General features: G+C 55.1%; 1 protein-coding gene across 1 annotated transcript in view; it reads left to right on the forward strand.

Annotated features, from left to right (window-relative positions):
* The window catches only part of CUX1 (cut like homeobox 1), a 269,114-nt gene extending 255,726 nt beyond the window's left edge, over positions 1–13,388 (forward strand). Inside the window, exons 15-23 of the mRNA XM_080630203.1 lie at positions 3,217–3,353; positions 3,822–3,888; positions 5,005–5,117; positions 5,672–5,788; positions 7,971–8,054; positions 8,352–8,408; positions 10,762–10,842; positions 12,585–12,649; positions 13,085–13,388. Coding sequence (XP_080486329.1) covers positions 3,217–3,353; positions 3,822–3,888; positions 5,005–5,117; positions 5,672–5,788; positions 7,971–8,054; positions 8,352–8,408; positions 10,762–10,842; positions 12,585–12,649; positions 13,085–13,145 — 782 coding nt within the window. The 3' untranslated portion in view covers positions 13,146–13,388. The remainder of the gene's footprint in view (positions 1–3,216; positions 3,354–3,821; positions 3,889–5,004; positions 5,118–5,671; positions 5,789–7,970; positions 8,055–8,351; positions 8,409–10,761; positions 10,843–12,584; positions 12,650–13,084) is intronic.
* The last annotated feature ends 1,562 nt before the right edge of the window (positions 13,389–14,950 follow it).

The raw sequence follows: 14,950 nt of genomic DNA on the forward strand, positions 1-14,950 counted from the left end.
TGCTTCTCTCCAAGGCCAGGACTGCCCATGAGGGTCCAGCTGCAGGGTTAAGGTGCTACCCCAAGCTCAGTGACTGCACTGGGGACTTGCTTATGGCCCCAACCCACGTGGTTGTTGCAAACTCCTGGGAGCCTGTCCATAGAAACTCCTTTCGATGCCCAGTGTGTTGCTGTTATCCAGGCCAGGTAAACGCTCAGGGATTTCAGATCAGTGTCATTGGGGAATTTGAATGAGGAAAACCCTGCTCAAGGGGGGTTCACCCAGGCAACCGCTATCTAGGGCCATCACAAGTGCCCATGCACAACTCTCTCATCCATCTGCTCTGCCACCTTCCAGAGGACTCCCAAGAAAGTGGAAGACACTTGTCAGCAATAGTCCAGCCTCAGCTTCTTGTTTTCTGTGCATCAGACCAGTCAAAACCAGAGCTGCCTGTGCCGAGCAGCCCTGGAGTGTGGCACCAGGCAGGGCAGGTGACTCTGCCCTCGTTTGGATGCCCAATTGCCGCACTTCTTCATAAGGTCATGGCAATGTCAGGCCTGCAGCCTCAGAAGTCAGGGATGACAGAGCTTGAGGCTAAAGATACATGGTTTAAAGTCCCAGTTTCCTCAGGGCTTCACCTTCTTTGTCCCATTATCTTGTGCAGGACCCCTCCTCCTTCTGCAGTTTTTGAGGTCTTTGCACATCTGAGGGGTCAGAGCAGGGCTTTCCAGCGCAGCCGCTTGGAGCACACAAAGGCAGAGGTTCTTTTGCTGGCTCTCCATGCTGGAGCTGACCTGCATTGCCAGCAGAGCCGGCCCCTGCTGCTGGAGGTGAGGAGTCGCTGGCAGAGCAGTGAAGAGCTCGCGGGTGGCCACTGCCCCTTTGAGGAAGGAAGTTATGATTAAAGAAAGAGCCACCCGGAGCCAACTGTGCAGGGGCACTGAAGGGGACATGAGAGAGAAGTTCCATGCGGTTTGGTCGCTTCAATGTCAGACGTGGGTCTGGTCTTTTCTGTTTGTAGAAGCTCAGATGTTGAGGCGGTGAAACCCAAGGGAAGGAGGGATGCAGCCTTCGTTAGAACCGGGAGTTGTGTTTCTCCGGTGCCCCTTTTTCCTCCTGAGCAAACTGAAAATCTCAGTCCCTGTAGCTCAAAAGCGAAAGAGATCGAAGAGAGAAACTCAGGAGCTGGGATCCAGGATGCCAAAGCTCAGCTCTGCGGAGGATTCTGGGGCAGGATGGGAGGCAGGGAACATGTCCTGCCCCAGCCAGCCTCTGCTCTGCTCCCACCTGAGCACAGCATCAGGCCCTTTGCATGATGATCAGGGCTGCCTTGTGCAGAATTGGGCCCCACAGCCCATGTTTGGCGGGTAATAGCTTCCCAATTACATTTTAATGCAATTTAAAGAGACAGCCAATTAAATAATTAACCGTAGGGAAGAGGTTTTCTTCTTTCCAAGTCGTGTTAATGCAGATATTTAGCATCGGGCCACCCAAGCTCCGGGAACAGGCGGCTCTTCCCCATTTCTTGGGAAACACTGACCTCCAGTGGGGCTGTGCCTTCAGCACAGCTGCTCCTGCCTCTGCCTCAGCCTTTTCTTTGGGGCCTGTAAATGCAAATATTCGGGGGAAAAACCATAAATCCGTGCCTCGTGTCTGAAGCGTGTGTCTGCCCTTCCCTGCAGGCAGGCCGGGTCCCTTACGAGTCACACAGGAATTGCATGGATGACAAAAAGGGGGATATTTGCACCGCTTTGTGGGAAAGCAGCATCGGCTTTGGGCAGGACTTCACCTGAGCCCCATTGCTGGTGTCCTGAGTCCAGCTGGGCTCTGCAGGGCACTGAGCCCCATGCAATGACCCCCATACACAGCCGAGGTTGGGGTGCATGGGGCAGCTCCCAGCCCAGCAGGACTGGGAGAGTTGGAATTGAGCTGCACTCGCTCTGCACCTCTTGTCTGAAGCCTTGAGAGAGGGTAGAGGAGAGGCCCTGCGGGTGCAAGAGTCTGCCCTCGCTTCTCCCTCTGCTTCCCAGGCAGCCTTTGCATCTCCTGCTCCCTGGCTGCTGATAAATGAGGATGGTTTTGCCTTCCAGCCGTCTGGAATTTAGGGGAATAATTACAATGGGAATTATCAGGGAGGGACTGGAACAGCGGGGACCTGAGCTTTCACCCACCTGGAAATCCAGGCTCAGAGGGACGTATCCTGCATCCCTGCAGCAGAGAGGCTGGCGGTGCACAGCGCAGGGGCTGAGCCTTCCTATGGGCAGGTTTTCCAGCCAGGCTCAGACATTGCTGGCAGCAAGGGAGGTGAAGCAAGTCGATTTCTGCTGCAGGACAAGGCTCCTGCTCGCTGATGCTCTGTGTTTTGGGATGGGTTTGCAAATGGAGCAAGGCGCTTGCCCTGCGGTGCTGGTCCTGCGCTGTGTGCTCTGGCCCTGACGCATCCCTCTGTTGCTTCACATCTGGGCCGGGGTTATACGAGGGGAAGGAGAGGCTTTTGTTTTGCTCCTGCAGCATTCCAGCCTGCGCCTGTTGTGGTTTAGGGCGTGGGTTTGACTGGGGGGGGGCAACTGGAAAAAGGGCTTGTTTGTTCCAAATGGGCCAAGCAGGATGCTGGGGGCTGCACGGCCTCACACGGCGCCTGGGGGAGGATTGGGCCCACCTGAGCCCCTCCTGTGACACATCTTCCCCCCCCGCAGCAGCCATCCCCCCCCATATCTGCCTGTACCAGCACCCACAGCCCAGGATGTGCTGCCCACAGCCATCTCCACTGTGCTTTTGCTCTGCAGACCAGACCCAGGGCCAGTTTGTGGGCTCAGCTCCCCTCATTCCTCTCCAGGTCTCCCCACTCTGCCCAGGATGCTGCCAGGTACCCCTGGGGCACCAACCATATCTTGCTGATGCATGTGAAGCAGTCGCACAGTGCAAGCAGTTGCCTGCTCGCGTTGCCAATGGGATGTGGCAATGGTCCTGCCACATCCTACCTAGGGATACCATATCCTGCCTAGGGACGGCTAAGGTGGGGCTGGGGCATCACCAAGGTGGGCTGCACCTCTGGTCCCCTTTGCCTGGAGTAGAGCAGGGGTTGCTGGTGTGGTCTCCCCTAGAAACAAGGGGAAAGCGGGGCTGTTGCTTGGTTTTGGTGCCCCAGGTTGGGGTTTCTCAGCTTTTCCGTGTCCGCTTGGCAAACCCCAAGTGTTTGGGCCACCCCTGGGTGACGGCCCCGGCTCTGTCTTCCAGTGCGCTGTGCGGAGCTGCAGATCCAGCTGACGGAGGCTGTGTCCACGCTGGGAGGCCAGAAGGAGCTCATTGCCAAGCTGGAGCATGACCTCAGCACCATCCAAGCCCTGTCCGCTGTGCATCGCCCGGATGCAGAGGTAACCCTGACCCGCGGTGCTGGGCTCAGTGGGCAAGGGCCTCTCAAAGTGGCCCCAGGGGCTGGCTATCACTGGTGGAGGGCTCAGCAGCAGGCACAGGGGTGGTTTCATCACCTTCTATTTACTTCCTTTTTCTCCTCCTTTTTCTTTCTCCCTCATGACTTACCCAGCAGACTGCATCGTGCCCATGCAATGAGGGTGGTGCTGGCATGGGAAGGGTTGACATTAGTGCCATCCAGGGACTGTCCAGCCCTTATCCTTCCAGGACAAAGGATGGGATCGCAGGGTTGAACACCAGCCTGTCTGTGTTGTCTCAGCCTCTGTCCTTGCAGAGTGCCTGCCTGGCAGCAATGCTTCCCACCGGGCTGTGGGTGCCAGGGCGGTCGCAGGACCCAGGAGGGGTTTGCTTTGACCGAGCACCTTCGGGTGGGTGGGAAATGCTTCATTCCCTCTGCTTGTGCTGCGCAGGGCGCGGCGGAGCCCGGCCTGGAGAGGATTCCTGAGCCCATCAAGGAGGCCACGGCGCTGTTCTATGGTGAGAGCTTTGGGTGCTGGTGGAGACCACGCGGGTGCTGTGGGCAGGGTGGTCACCCCTGGGGATGGTGGCGTGAGGATGCTCCTGAGCAGGCGTAGACATTGACCTCTCAGGGTGTCCTTCACTGGGGCCACTGATGGGTTATCCATGGTTTGCCTCTCCTCCGGCTGCTCCCAAAGCGGTGCAGTGGGCATGTGCCGAGCCCCCAGGTTGAACCAAACACCGTGTGCTTTAACTCCTGCTCTTTCCACACCAAGCCCCTTCCAGAGCCATTGAGATAAATATTTCCTTTATGTTGGCTCCTGCACCAAGATCTGCAGGGAAAAACAAATCAAACAAATAGCAACTCTTCTCCTCTGGAAGAAACCTGTTTCCTTCCCTTTTTACTCTCTTTTTGTTGTTTCCTTTTTGTTTGAAAGGTTTTTGAGGTGATAACCAATATCACAGCAACAGCCCCAAACAACCTGCAGCCACCCATCCTGCACTATGAATAGCTCCTCTGTGCAGCTATTGAGTCACGGCCTCAGGGACATAGTTCTCCTTGGCCACGGATGCCTCCTCCCCCCCGAGCACCTGCAGAGCCCTGCTGTGGGGGGCAGGCATGTGGGGCACTCACAGAATGGGGCACAGCAAGCTGGTGATGCTGCGGGTGGGCAGCCCCTGCCCTGCTGGGCTGGCTGAAAGAGGACAAAGTACAAATGGGGGTGACTGTTTTGCAAGGAGGGATGTGGGAGAGAAGAGAATGTGATGGAGGGGCTGGTTGTGGCACTGGGTCTCTTCTTAGGGCTACAGCTGCTGCAGAAGCTACAGGGGAGGGACAGGCGGGATTGGGGTCATGGGAAGGCAGCCACGGGTTGTACCAAATACAATGGGTCTTCCCTGGGGAGTGAACCTGTCCATTCCCAGGATAAGTCCCTCCAGAACGAAAACCAAACCATCAGAACTAGGCCGTGCTGCAAGAGCAAAGTGCCAGGACAGAAATGAGGTGCTGAGCATCACCTACACATGGTGCCCTCCGGAACAGTGCCTGGGTGTCAGAGGGAGGACCTCGAGCACAGCCCAGGGTGGACAGTGGGCATCTGCTGGGTCACCTCTCATGCCAAGTGTTGTCCACAGGTCACCCGCCATCCCCTGGCACCGCACTCCCCGAGGGGCAGGTGGACTCGCTCCTCTCCATCATCTCCAGCCAGAGAGAACGCTTCCGGGCCCGGAACCAGGAGCTGGAGGGGGTGCGTTGGGTGCGGAGGGTGGTAGTGGGGCTGCAGGACCATGGTCTGGGGCTGGCTGCTTTAGTGACCTGCAGGGAGTTTAGGATCAGCACCCTGCAAGCAAGAGAATGATCTAAAGCCTCCCCCAGCCCGTTAGTGATGCTCCAATCCAAGGGCAGCTCCAAATCCTTGTCACCTTGCAGATGTGCTTGGCCGTCTGGCACAGCATTTGGAGGTGCTGGATAAAAGGCACATAGGGAATGTGGTGTGGGGTAAAACCCCAATAGCTCCACAAGTTGAAGTTCAGCTCAAAACAACCTCTTCAAAGCCAGCAGGTTGGCTTTGCATCTCAGCCACCCACAGCCACCTTTGCTGCCCTTCTTCAGCCACGGAGGGATCAGGTTTGTCAGTGGTTCAGGACTAGGGGCCCTGTTCGGGAGCAGATGGGACAATTTGGGAGCAATTTTCATTCAAAGCCTGAGGGCTTTCTTCACTGAGAGGGGACTGAACCTGGCTGGATGCACCAAACCAGCCCTGGCCTCGCTGTTGACAGCTCCCTTGCTGCCCCCGTGCAGGAGAACCGCATGATGCAGCACACGGTGCATGCCCTGCAGAGCGAGCTGGACAACCTGAGAGCTGACAACATCAAGCTCTATGAGAAGATCAAGTTCCTGCAGAGCTACCCTGGCCGGGTGAGTGCCTGCCTGCCTGTCTGTGTGGGGTCACACTGACAGTCACCGCCCGAGCACAGACCATTACCCTGTGTGTGCAGGATCAGTGGGGAAACTGCACATTACCCACATGCACCTTGCATGGAAGTTAGTTAGACAATTGGAGCTAATAGGGATGGAAAAGGGTTCAGTGCTGTCTCGAGGAGCAGGTACCCAACCTCTCTGCCAGTTTGTAACTGTGCTGGAGGGTGTCTGACATCTTTGGTGCCAGAATAATGGTATCAAAGATGTCCCATTCCTCCCCATGAAAGAGCTACTACAAACCCCTTTGATGCTCGCTGCCAGCAGTGTGATGCTCCAGCAGACAAGTCCTCAATGCTTCTGCCTGACCAGGCAGCAAGTGGTTAAATCAGGACCTTCTGTAACAAATCCCTGCAGTTAGAGCCTGGAAAACAGTCATACCTGCGCTCATTCCCACCACCCTGAATTTCTTGTGGCCCGCAGAGATTGCTTCTCGGCCTCCCACTCCCATGGGCAGAAACCAGCCCAACCCAAAACAATCCCAGTACCACCAGGAGGAGGCTGGGGAAGGGGCCAGACTTTGCTGCAACCTGCTCTGCTTGTGCTGTGTCCCTCAGGGTTTCATCCCTGCACATTCCTGGGGGTTTCCTACCTGAGGAGGTCTGAATTGCAACCACTTCCTCGGCAGGAGCTGGGCTACCCTGGCCTCGGGCTTTCCTTATAACTGCCAAAGTGACAATAACAGGGGCTGGGACATTGGTTTGAATGCCAGCTCCTCGCGCTGCCTGCCCTGGGTCCCTCTGGAGCTGCTGCCTTTCTGTGCTGGCTGAGCCTGTTCTATTGATGGGTATTTGAATAGGGGATGGGAACCTCCCGCAGCAGCGAAGGACCTTATTTGGTTCTTATATCGATGTGCCTGTGATGGTGCAGGCTCAGCCCCTGTGACATTTTTGCCTGTTTCATCCCCGTGTTTATCAGCTGCCACAAGGCAACCCCTGAATGCCATTCACATGAGCTAAAGAGCAAAAGCCTTCACCGCCACCACAGCAGCACGGGGGGAATTGCATAATTCCCACCTCAGCAGGCATGTGACACGTTAAAAATACCCATCAAAGATCATTCCATAAGGCCAGGCTGCAGGGAACCCATGGCCCCTAAAGCGGGAGCTGCTCTCATCGCTGGCTCCTGCTGACCCATGGATCGGATTGCGGCGCGTAAGGGCATATTTGCTAAAGGTCTGCGTGCGGCCGGGTTTACCCGTGGTGACACCGGCCACCCAGCTGCCGTGCCGGGCAGGACAACCCACAGCACACAGGAACGGGGCCAGAAGGACCTCGGTAAATGTCAGGCATCACCGCGCTGGTGGGGCAGAGCTGGAGGAGGTGCGGTGCTGGGGGAGATGGGGATTAGCACTGGAGCCCTTCAGTAGGGATGTGCAGCCCATGGAGCTGGGAGCCGAGGCTTGCACCAGGCTGTGGCCATGGTTGGTGGCACCACGTTGCTTTTTCCAAGCCGGTTTTGGGTAGGAATGATGTGGAATCTCTAATTCTCATGACCTGCAGAGGTAGTGTTGGAATAAGGGATGTGCAGATTGCATGAGCTCAGGGCTCACTGCTGCTGTTCCTGCTCTGTCCCAGGGGAAGTTTAAAGCTCAGCCTGTCCGAACCAACCTAAATCCTTCACTTCTTTCAAGGAGTGTTCCTCATTCTTCTTGCCCTTGGCCCAGCTAACAACAGCTGTATGCTTAAGCAATGGTTTCCACCTCCTATAACCACTGTCTCCCTCCTACCTGGTCCAGCAGCAAAGGAATTCAGAGAGGGATTTGCCCTAGCCCAGGTGTTCCCAGGCAGCTCTCTGTGGTGACACAATGACTATTATCTCATGGAAAAGACAAAAAGCTGGGGGACGTGAATGGAATCCCATGGAAGAAAGGACTTTGTTAAGTAGCTCTGATTGTGCTTCTCTTTGAAGGGGGCAGATGCTGTCTGCCCCATGGGTCAGCTCTGGGCTGTGCTGCTCCATCCTTTGGGGGTCATTTCATTCCAAATGAGCTGCTGTGGGGAGGCAGGGAGGCTCTGGCCCTGTGCTGGGTGTCCATACGCTGCTTGCACTGAGGGCATAGGTACCAGCAGCTACACCAGCACCGGTACCTGCAGATCTCACCTTGTCTTTGCTCCCGCAGGGTGGCAGCAGGGATGACACCGAGCAGCGCTACTCCTCCCAGTATGAAGAGCGCCTGGACCCCTTCTCCTCCTTCAGCAGGAAGGTATGAACCCCCCCAGCACCTCCCCTCCACACCAGCCCCTCCATTGCCTCCTGCAGCAGGGGCATTCAGCATCAGAGAGCACGGCTTTGCCCAGTGTAGGCAGGGAAGGGGCTTTGCAATGTGATGCAGTTGAGGAGCAGGTTGTTCGCTCAGTGTCTGGTTTTGCTCATTGTACCCACACAATGTCCTCTGTGGCTGTGTGCGTGGGGTACTGGGAGCAGCCCGGGGCACAGGGCTCCTTCCCTGATTTGCACACCCCTTTGAGCCTCAAAATCAGCTTCTGCCTTTTCCTTGCAGGAACGCCAGCGGAAGTACCTGAGCCTCAGTCCCTGGGATAAAGCCACGCTGAGCATGGTAAGTGAGCCAAGCCCGAGCGGGTGGTTTGGGAGAATTGAAGCACAGGGAATGCTGCTGCTGGCTTTGCCCCAGGAGGGATGTAGGCCATGATGGGGCTCGCTGTAGGAGAGATCACTTTCCTATTTCCTTCCCCTTCCCCCAGCTCCATCCCACAGCATCCCAGGGGTCCTGCCCGGAGTGGGTGACCCAGCCCCAGCGCAGCCAGCGATGCCACAGCCTGGGTCAGTGCAGTGTCAGGGCACAGCTCGGGAGCTCAGGGGCAGTTTGTGTCTCAGAGGATCATTGTGAGCCACCGCCCCCCAGGCCATGCCCACAGCTTCCCCGGGCAGTGCTGGGAGTGGGATGCGATGGGGTGCGGGAAGCATCTCCCAGCATCCTCAGGCATCCAGGGGTCCTTATCACATCCTCCATAAAAACCTCTTCCTGAGCCCTGACCCTTCCTGCTCTGGTTCTTCCTTCCAAAAGGGCATCAGGGAAAATACTGGGGGAGCTGCTGGTGCCTGCAGCACAGAGGGTCCTCGCCTGGCCCTGAGCAGCACCCCTCGTGCTGCTGCCATTGGTTCTGGTTACCACCTCTTAGTGGTGGATGCTACTTTCTGAGCTAAAAAGGTGGTTATTGAGACAACCTGACTTAACATTTGAATGTGGGACATGAGCAGCAGGCTCCGGTGGAGTTAACCCCTGGTTATCCGGTGCAACAGAGGTTAGTGTGGGACCACTGCTCTGCACCAGCCACAGAATGCAGAAATATCTTGTCATGAAGGCAAAGTTGTCATTTGCATGAAAATGAAGCAAACGCCAACATGAATATGGATTGGGTGGCGTGCCAGACCCACAGAGAATGCATGAAAGGCATTTACAAAGGAACGGACTATGGGGAGTTATTCCTTGGGCATATTTAAGAACATAATCTTGTTTGTTACAGCAGCCTCCACTGTGGCCATGAATAGCAAAGAAGATTTCAGCCCAGAATGGGTTTGGTGGGAGCTCTGTGGGTTTTAATGCCAGCTTTGGAAAGCCCATGTGCTGGCTGGGGAATGTGCTTATGTCCATAATGAATCCCTAGGTTTTACAGAAGAATGAAAAGTTGCCATGTAGGAAGTTGGGATCTGTCCTTCACAAGCTGCTTTTCTAGGCTGTGGTTGCTCCTGGCTTTGGCTCTTTTGAAGGGATGGACATGAAGGTTTTCCCATTGGGACCCCTGGGACCATCAAGTCCAGCCACGAGCCTCCCCTGTGCAGCACAAGGGAGAGCAGCCTGAGTCTGGCACCAGCTGCCCTCCAATCAGCAGCTCAGCAGCGACTGCATTCTTGAGGGCTTACCTTTCCCAGGCTGCCCAGCCATCGCTGCAGCCTGGCAGTGGGTGCACGTGGCTCTCAGCAAGCTGCTGCTGCCAAAGCTGGGGGCTCCACGCTGTACAGAGCCTTTAATCCCACGTTACCAGCTCTTTGCTGCCCCTGGATCCAGAGGCATGGAATGGGACTGTGATTGCTTTAGGCAGAGCTGGCTGGAGGTTCACAGGAGGGATGGCAGGAGGTGGACGAGTGCAGAGTGGTCACCCCTAAGACGTGCAGGGTGCTTGGAAGTCGGCACCATCACTGTGGGTCTGGCTATGGAATCATCCTTTAAGTCATTCATAGAATCACAGAATGGTTTGGGTTGGAAAAGAACTTAAAGCTCATCCAGTTCCAATCCCCTGCCATGGGCAGCGACACCTCACACTAACCCATGCCACCCAAGGCTCTGCCCAGCCTGGCCTTGAACACTGCCAGGGATGGAGCATTCACAGCTTCCTTGGGCAGGCTGTTGCTGGGCTCCTGCACTGGAGCTGTGGCGCAGGCAGGGCTGTGCTTGGGGAACACCAGTGCTGTGTTTGCTTCGTGTTCCTGCCGAGGAGGCAGCGAGGGGACGCTGCAAAGCACAGCTTCCTTGAGCTCATGAATTAACGATGTGTGAGACTTAATTACAGCTGGCGCTGCCGAGCCGCAGGCAGGCACCGAGTCAGGGCTGGGAGTGAATAGAGCCAGTGGAGAGACCTGGGGCACAGGGGGCTCAAAATGACCCCCAAGAGAGGTTTTTTTTGGGGGGGGATGGACCCCACAGTTGACAGCCCTGAATTCACCTTTATTTGGGCATTTTGGGGCGCAGGGCATAGGCACTCATGGCAGTCACCATGCTTGGAGATGGGCACCGATGGCAGAGCATCCCACCTCGCCTGCGTGTTTACATAGGGCCCGGCAGAAACAGGGCCCCAGTCCTGGCCAGGGTCTCTCTGAGCCTGTGCACGGGAAGGGCTGGTTTCCACTGACCCGCATTAAAATGGGATTTGCCCGTTCTGCTCTTGCTGCAGGGGCGGCTCATCCTGTCCAACAAGACCGCTCGTACCATTGCCTTCTTCTACACCCTGTTCCTGCACTGCCTCGTCTTCCTGGTAAGTGGGGGGGCCACAGCGGGGTGGGCACCCCAATAAAATGCCAACAAGCATCCCATCCAGGGGGAATGTTTTCCTTTTTGAGCTATTATGCCAAGCAAGTGCATTGCAGCTGGTGTACCTCTGGCTCCAGAGAGCACGAGCAGCATGGGGACGCGCACCTGTCAGTAAATATCCTCCTTGGCTCCACGGGGAGGGAATGGGAACCCTTGAGTGGGCATAGGCTTGCCTGAGGGAGGAGATGGAAGCTGTTTGTGGCTTCGTGTCATGCCTGGAAACAGGCCCTGGTGTCACCATGCTGGGAGCTCACACAGGGTTTAGCACATTTACATGCAGGTCTGGTTCCCCAGCCCTGTGTGCAGGCATCAAGCCCCGTGCTCAGCAAGCAGCACAGCACAGCACAGCCCTGATTGATTCCTGTGATGCTAATGCCATAGGTAATGTTAGGGATAAACACACCACCACCACCCCCCAGTGCCTGTTTCTAGACCATATGCAATTCCACCTCCCTATTTCTGGGTACAGCCCTTAACCTTCTGCACGGTGGAGCTCGGTCACGTTCGCTGCCTCCCCAAGTGATGAGCTCTGGCTTTGCATTCTGCTGTGCAAGCTCTGGTTCTCTCCATGTTTCTTCCTTGCCCTGTGGCTTTGTTTGTTTGTCTCTAGTTTTCATGTTTCCTCCACTGTACATTATGGCTGGAAGTAGAGGTTTGGGTAGGAACAGAGGCTTGAGCCAGCCCGAATCCCCTGGAAGATGGTCATGGTGCAAACTCCTCCCATCTCCGTCCACAGTTGCTGGGAGCTTATTTATCATTTCAGGGAGAAATATAATAAAAGCTCCAACAAAACCCAAACAAATCATAAATAATTAAATGATGCAAGGAGATGAAAGACAAGTCAAAAATATTTCTCTCCTGATCTCAAAGTAAACCTGATTTTGTGTTATTTGGAGGAAAGGAGAAGTTAAACCTCATTAAACTTTAAAGCTCTAACCTATAAAAATGAGAAGGTGAGATTTATAAATATTAGATGGCTGGGATGATCTTACTTCATGCAACACAAAAGGGCCTGGAAGCCAGCACCCAGCCCTGCAGCAGCAGCAATGTCTTTGCCCTAATTCCAGAGACAGCGCAGCCTTCACTCCTGCCCAGCTGCTGTTACGGTGCTTCCCTGGTGATAAGATAACCACGGCTTACAAATCCCCGAGGCTTGAACGCATTGGCCTGCAATGAGAGGGCTTCTCCCTCTTCCCAAACCGCCCCCCCCACACACCTCCTCAGACCACAGTTTTGAAATGGAAACGGGTGCCACAAAGGGAAAAAGAAGCCAAGCCGAGCTGTGACCTTCCTCAAGCCTATCCCAAACCCACATCTCCATCCGTGTGCAGCCTCGAGCACTCCCGCCTTACCCCAAACCACAGCGGCAAAAATAACCCATGGAAAAGGTCACCCTGACTGTCCTGAGGGCATCCCCTTGGAGCACACGCTGGGTTTCTCCACGCTGCTTAATGCAAGGCTGCAAAACCAGTTTTACCCAGAGCACTGCTTTAGGTCTCTGCTTGATGCAGGCAAGGCATCTGCGAATGCTGCAGCAGGGATTTTACCCATAGCCAATGGGGATGGGATACCAGGGATGGGACGGAATGGGATGGGGTGGCCCAGTGGTGACAGAGGCTGCTGCAAGGGCAGGCAGAGATGGGCAGGGGAGAGCAGAGCTGATTGATTGTGTTTCTTACTATGCAGGTGCTCTACAAAACAGCCTGGAGCGAGAGCATGGGGAGGGACTGTGCTGCCTACTGCGCTAAGAAGTGAGTGTGGGGATAGGCTGGGACAGCCTGGGGCTTGGGAGCATCAACTGCAGGGTTTGGTGGGCAGAGCATGATGGTTTGCAGCAGGTACTTTGGGCACCACTCGGTGCACCCTGATCCTGCAAATGAGGGCAGTTCATTGGGTTTTAAACCGTTAATCCAATGAGGATGAAGGGGGAGAAAAAGTGCACGGAGCAGGGGAACTGCGTGTCTTCAGCCGTGTGGTTTCCAAACCCCCTCCAGTAGGTTCTTGCCCAGTGAGGAAGCCAAATGTGGAGACCTGGGTCAGACCCATGCCCAGACTCCAGTTGCCCTGAGCAGCTCCGAGGCACTGCTGCCCACAGCTGGAGCCAAGTGTGATGCTATTTATCACCACCAGTGCTCAGCCACCTGTCAGACCAGGCTGTGAGTTAACACGCTCTGTCCTTTCCCCAGGTACGCCGACCACATCCACAGATTCCACAAGGATGGGGATGAGGGTGACATGTGGCAGTGACGGCTGGAGACAATCCCGCTGGCACCAGTACCCCTTTCACCCGACAGCGGGATCTGTCCCTTCACTCCCTGCCAGCCTCTTCGCTATAGCTTTGCTTTCTGCTTCGTAGGATGGAGGCATTGATCCTCCCCTGCTCCCACCCTTGGGAATCAAAAGCCTCAGCTAACAGAGTTGTTCTGTGGGACATGGTGTTTCCAGCCCTCCCTCCCAGAGGAGGCTGCAGCAGTGCCCGTGTCCTCCTAATGTCCCAGAGAGCTCAGTCTTTACCAAAATATATGGGAAATGCAAGAGGTACCTCTCGGATGCAGTCTCTCTTTCCATCCTGTTTTGAGCCTAGTGCAACACTGAATGGACTAAATTTAGCCAGAAACTGGGGGGGGAATCCAACCCCCGAACTTGCATTTTGAAGTGCTGTGATGTTTGGGAAGTCCCATTTTGCTCTGGTTTACTGATGTATCAGAAGGAAAGCAGTCCTGCTGGGCTCTGATGGAGCAGCAGGTGGACATCAGCCATCCCCAAAGACGGGGTTGCTCAGCACATTGCATCCTCACAGCCTCTCAGGTCCAGAGAAGCTGTCGCTTGGTCCTGTGCTGCATCTCAAGGGCTTTTCAGGGCCTTCTGCCGTGCCTCGTGCCAGGCTGCTGAGCACCAGCCCACGGCTTGAAAACAACCTCACTAATTGGGACCTCATGGGACTTATGGGCATGAAGGGAGGTGTTGATGGTCAGGACTGATCTCACAGGGATGCTCCAGATGCTCTCCTTGCTGAGGTGTTTCTGCTGAGCATCGGTTGCTCTTCTGGGTGCAACGGCTTCACCTAATCCCAAGCAGGATCTGCCTCACACAGGGCTTGCCCCATAGTTGCTCTGCTCAACATCTGACTCTCTTAGGGAACCACAAGTCAAATGAAGCAATTGCTGGTGATGGGTGATGAACGCTTGGCTGCTAATTTGGGTTGATTTGGGGAGACAGAGGTGATGAGAGAGACTCTGATTATAAAGAGCAGTTCCCAGCACCCCCTCGGCTCGCTGTGACCACATGGTGCAGGAAGATCCTAGCTTGTTAGAGTGGTCCTCAATTAAAACTCCCCTCTGAAGACAGCAGAACAGGGTTGTTTCCAATTAATATCTCATTGCAGATTCAGATCTATTCACATTCGCACTGCTGGGAAGCCAGGGCCTTGCATGGAGCATGCAGGCAGCCACAGGCTTCACATCTGCCCCAGGCAGCCCAGCTTTATTTATAGGAGCTGTGGCCCACGGCAAAATGTAAAATACCATGAACTGAAGGGGTAAATCCCAAGGGAGCAACCGCCATCTGTCCCACTTGGCACGGGGGAGACCAAGCCCATCCAGAAGGGAGGCACCGTGGGGTGAGATGCCAGCAAGGGGATGATGCTGCTGCATGCTGGGAACCTCTTCATAAACAAATCAACTTTGGATGTGGAGGAGATGAGCTTTTGCTGTCTGAAATCCATAACTGGGAAACGTGATCCAGGGAAGGGTGGGATGCCTGGTGAGGCTTTGTTGGGAAGGTTAAATTTGCTTTTTTTAGAAGCTGTATGTGGTGTCTTGGAATTGCAAAACTCCTGCAGCTATGCACACTTGTACTGCTCATAAATGACTTAAAATAGACATTGAGTTCTGTGGGACAAGCGATAAAGTAAACTTAGACATGCATTGACCAGGTGCTTTTGTGCTTCCTTTCCTTTTTCCCTTCCACTTTTGATATTAAACAAGTGAGAAATGTCCTGCCCGAGCCCAAGGGCAGAGTGTGCGGCTAATTTTAGAAACCCATTACAGCAG

Source organism: Psittacula echo, assembly GCF_963264785.1.
Source record: "Psittacula echo genome assembly, chromosome: 15".
NCBI classification, from domain to species: domain Eukaryota; kingdom Metazoa; phylum Chordata; class Aves; order Psittaciformes; family Psittacidae; genus Psittacula; species Psittacula echo.